The 4543-nt window shown below is 40.1% G+C and overlaps 1 protein-coding gene across 2 annotated transcripts in view; it reads left to right on the top strand.

The window, feature by feature from the left end:
* Positions 1 to 4543, top strand: part of PRRC2C (proline rich coiled-coil 2C) — a 66610-nt gene that overhangs the window by 57915 nt on the left and 4152 nt on the right. The window contains exons 31-33 of one of the 2 annotated variants that reach the window (XM_009273295.2): positions 502 to 720; positions 1566 to 1640; positions 2774 to 2877. In XM_009273295.2, coding sequence (XP_009271570.1) covers positions 502 to 720; positions 1566 to 1640; positions 2774 to 2877 — 398 coding nt within the window. The remainder of the gene's footprint in view (positions 1 to 501; positions 721 to 1565; positions 1641 to 2773; positions 2878 to 4543) is intronic. The other variant, XM_019470496.1, reaches the window with a different exon arrangement.

The raw sequence follows: 4543 nt of genomic DNA on the forward strand, positions 1-4543 counted from the left end.
AAAAAAAACAGCCCCCTCCCCCCCTCCCCCCCCCCCCCCGCAAACTGGTTATTTCATTCTACTTTTATTTTCTGAGTTGAATTAAATTTACTTCTTCATACAATGAAATCATGTTGAATGATGTTGGAATTAGGAGCTAACATGCAACTTTGTTTCTGAAAAGCAAAGACCTGAATGCCGTTAGAACTGATTATAAAGACAGGCTAAACCTGAGTTGAATTAAATTTACTTCTTCATACAATGAAATCATGTTGAATGATGTTGGAATTAGGAGCTAACATGCAACTTTGTTTCTGAAAAGCAAAGACCTGAATGCCGTTAGAACTGATTATAAAGACAGGCTAAACAATAAATTCACTTATTTGCTTGCAGCTCTCTGGGTAAATGTGTGAACTCATTGAGCCATTTACCTTGAATATAGCTGAAATCATAGAGCTAGTAAAGAAAGTTAAATAATGGCCCTTGTGTATATGTTACTGGTGATTTTGTACTTTTTTCCAGGTGACGGTACCTTTGCCAGGATCACAAATTTCTTTGCCCAACTTTGGATCCACAGCACAGCCACTTATTGCCCTACCCCAATCTTTACAACCACCACTACAGCACACGCCACCACAAGCGCAGGCTCAAAATCTAAGCAGACCTGCACAAGTAACCCAGCCTTTCAGAGGATTAATCCCAGCAGGAACTCAACACAGCATGATTGCTGCAACTGGAAAGGTAACAATATTGGTAGATCTACAGTACAAAAATTAATACAAAGCACAGCTGTATGCTGTTTTATAGAACCAGCACGGCACCCCATGTTGACTCTTGCATCTAAAAATCTGCCTTGACTTTAAAAGGTAGGGAGGGGAAGATAGAAAAGCCAGTCAAGGTTAGTTCCTTAGTGACTGGGTCTGTGCATTTTGTAAAGGTTTAGCTGAGTTTTTGTAGCTAACTTGATACTAGTCCATTTGCACTGTAGGAATACCTAGTTTGATAATGACTTCGTGGACTAGTTGGGTATTTCATGTAGAAGCCATGTAGAAAATAGTACAGAGCCATTGTTAGAGCAGCAGGCAAACAACATTACACTGTCAGGGCTGGTTTCCGATGCTGGTTTCCGATTCTCGTCATAAATCTGTTTGTCGCTTTGTTTCTGATCTCATACCAGAGCAAGTTGTATGGGATCAAGTCTTTCCAGTGCAACAAACCAGAGTTTTAGGGGCTTCAATGAACTCTGTATCAGCTGTGACCTTAAACCAGAGATTAAACTCTACTAATGTTGCTGGAGGTCTGCTTTTCTGAATAGCACAGCAAAGTGCATATTGAGAACGTAGCATTGTATGCAAGGCAGGACCTCTGATGTGGTTAAAAAAAAAGAAAAAAAAAAAAGGCTGGTCTTGCAGCTGAAGAAAACTCTCCTTGAATGACAGCTCCAGTAAGGAGATAACACTGAAATAGTGCAAGAAACTTGAATACCTAGGAGGGAATTCTCCTCTCCTTTATCTGGAGCTGCTGTGATAATTGCTAATAAGGGGATGTGTGGAACTGGCTTCCAATCACAAGGTCTCTTGTCTTAGATGGAATCACAGATTTACAGGCACCTGGGATTTTCGGATAGTGTGCAGCACAACGCAGTTGCAGCATACTTTCAGGTGAGCAGTGGGTGATAACACTGGACATGAACACAGCTAAGCTTTCTGTCAGATACAGCAAGGTCTTTCCGCAGCGCAGGGAGTAATCTAGCTCTGGAGCTGCACCTGAAATCCTTACAGCGTGGCCTAGATGTTTAGGGCGCTTTTGAGTATAAAATGACCCTGCTGTCCCAGTGGTTTACAGCTGTGATAAAAATCTCCCAGGAGTGAATTTCATGTTGTGGACAGTAATGGCAACCAGAATTCTAGATCACCTAGATGAAGTTTTCATCCTGTCACCCACCAGAGTATATGGTGACTTTTGCACCATGCAGTTTTCTAGCTTCATAGGATCTGGCCAAACCTCTTCACCTTTATAATTTTTATGAGCCCATCTTCCAAGCAGCAGCGTGTTTCTTGCTATAGTTGTCATTGGAAAATGATCACTCATTTTAACAAGAAATGAGGAAGAACTGCAGTGGGATGGTGGCCTTAGGTGACTTTCCTGCCCTGTGTTAAGGGTTCCATTGTGTTCCTGCAAAGAAAGTCAACTTAAAGCAGCCACTCACTTTTAACTGATTTATTGTTGCCGTTATGCTTCATGGCCATGTGTGGAAAGATACTGTTCCAGAGACTAGTTTATTCTATCTGCAAAATAACATGCAAGATTCATTGCTCCAATTAGAGTCTGGAGATTTTTTTTGCATGAATGAGAGCTCCATTTTTGCTGTGCTTTTGGTTTGTTGTAGAACTGGATTATTTTATGGCATTCTTCACTTCAGCATTTTTCAGGATTGTATCTAAATATTTTCATGTAGTACCTGAGATGGGGAAGGAAATTTCAACCCTGAAACATTTTTTTCAGGGCCAAATATGTGAAATGAGTCACAAATCCCCTTTCATTATGCAGAAAGATCAAGTTAGAAAGCCAGTACCATCGCTGAAAGTGCCAAATAGTGCAGGAAAATTGTACACAGAGGTGCTTGTGGTGCTGGGGTTGTCCTAATTATAAGAAGCTGTTTTGCAATCTGGCTTTCACCTCCATTTAAGTGACCTATTTTCATTGAGAAAAATGTGAGGTAAGCTAACAATTACTTAGTAAATGTAATTTTTCTTTGAATTGGAATTAACATGTCAATTGTTGTGTTTTTCAGATATCGGAAATGGACCTGAAGGCCTTTGGAGGTGGCATTGATGTTAAACCTGGAACACCACCAGTTACGGGTAGAAGTACTACTCCAACCTCCAGTCCCTTCCGGTAAATCTCTCTTAAGCTCAAAATTCCTTGAAATCGGAGCTAGAAAATGTACCTAGTCATGCATGAGCAGCCAATTCTGAAAGGTATGAGGTGAGGGGCTACTAATATAAAATACAATGCTTAATCTTAGCTGAAAAGCAGAATTCCAGTAGGTCATCAGATCTGCTATAGTTGACTGGAAGTACATAGCTCTGAAATAAAATGTTAAAAATATTTTTTTGATTAAACAAAACTAAACAAGTCATGTAAAATGACGTGGGATTGTACCAGGAAAGCACAGAAGTGGCAGGGAAGATGTACTTTGGGATAAAACTCTAAGTTTATCTTAATTGCGGTGCTCAAAGTAAAAACACTTAAAGGCTTACACTGCAGTTGTGGCAACAGTTATGTTAGAGAACTAAGAATTGTTGCAAGATCTATAAGCTTCTCACAAGTGAAATTAGTAAGTTGTTTGCAGGTTTGCTTGGTTAATTGACAGAATTAACAGAATCTTGCTCATATGCAGATGCACTTCATGGTAAACCTGTTGGGCTGCTTGTGGGTGAAGTTATTAGTGGGCAGAAGGAACTTGAAAGTGGAACTTTGCTACAAGATAGTTTTGTTCTTGAAAGCTGCGCTCCCATGCACAGTAACTATATTTGGTGGCTCTCACTGTAGCAGACTGACAGTGCTCAGGCTTTTCTAGCAAAGTAGAAATGAGAGTTTGAACTCAATGCTGAAGTTGCGCCTCCAATATTTCACCTAAGAAACAAGTGAAGGGATGAGGAAGAAGAAACTTGAATTTGCAAGCTAGTCAGCGTTTAGGACAATTGACTCGATGGTATGTATCTTAAAGATTCTATATGAGATGTCTCATCTCCTAGCAACCAGGGCTTATCATAAGCTTTTGCTCTCAAGTGTAGAGGTACTGGGAAGACCAACAAAAGCATAATAGATCTCAAGAGTTCAAAGTGAAAACTAAACAGAGACTTCTTTAAGCTTACAAAACGTTGGTGTGTATTAAGTTTAGCTGACTTCCTTGCCACTGGTGCCCCACTGCTCACTTTACGTTAAGTAAGTGTATAACCCACACACTCTGCAGGAGAACTCTGCAAATCAAGCTCCATTTCCTAAAGAAGGCTGTTCACTCTTTTCTCTTTCTCTGAAGGCTGTTTGGTGCCCTTCCCCCAGATAATCTTTCAGGCTTCATTTAATTCATGGTGATTCAACACCTCTTAAAAGTTTTAATGGAGGGTCATGTTCTTAGCCAAATAAAACAGGGAGAGAGCATTTTCTGTGAATTCTTGAAATCTGTTCAAGTGCATTTTGAAACATTTGACAACAGGTCAGAGTGGAAGCAGCTGCACATGGCAGCTTCTGCTGTGCCTGTTTAGTGCCTGTTGTGACAAGCTCTGAACTTGACATGATAGAGCAAACAGTGTAAAGGGATAGGATTGAACATAAGATAGCAGGGATCAGAAGGGGAACACGCTTCTAACGTCAGTATTTGTATTACGAATACTTTTGGGAAAGGTCTCTTTCATACAGACTTTACCCTGGAATCTTTCCATATCCTAAATATTTTTGATTACGGTTTCTCTTTGTATTCTTAAGTTCTGAGTTTGTTTGCATTTGAAAATAATGGTTGATACAGAAGAATATCTGGATACCAGCTGCTTGAAGAGAT

Source organism: Aptenodytes forsteri, unplaced genomic scaffold (genome assembly GCF_000699145.1).
Source record: "Aptenodytes forsteri isolate BGI_AS27 unplaced genomic scaffold, ASM69914v1 Scaffold95, whole genome shotgun sequence".
Lineage (NCBI taxonomy): Eukaryota > Metazoa > Chordata > Aves > Sphenisciformes > Spheniscidae > Aptenodytes > Aptenodytes forsteri.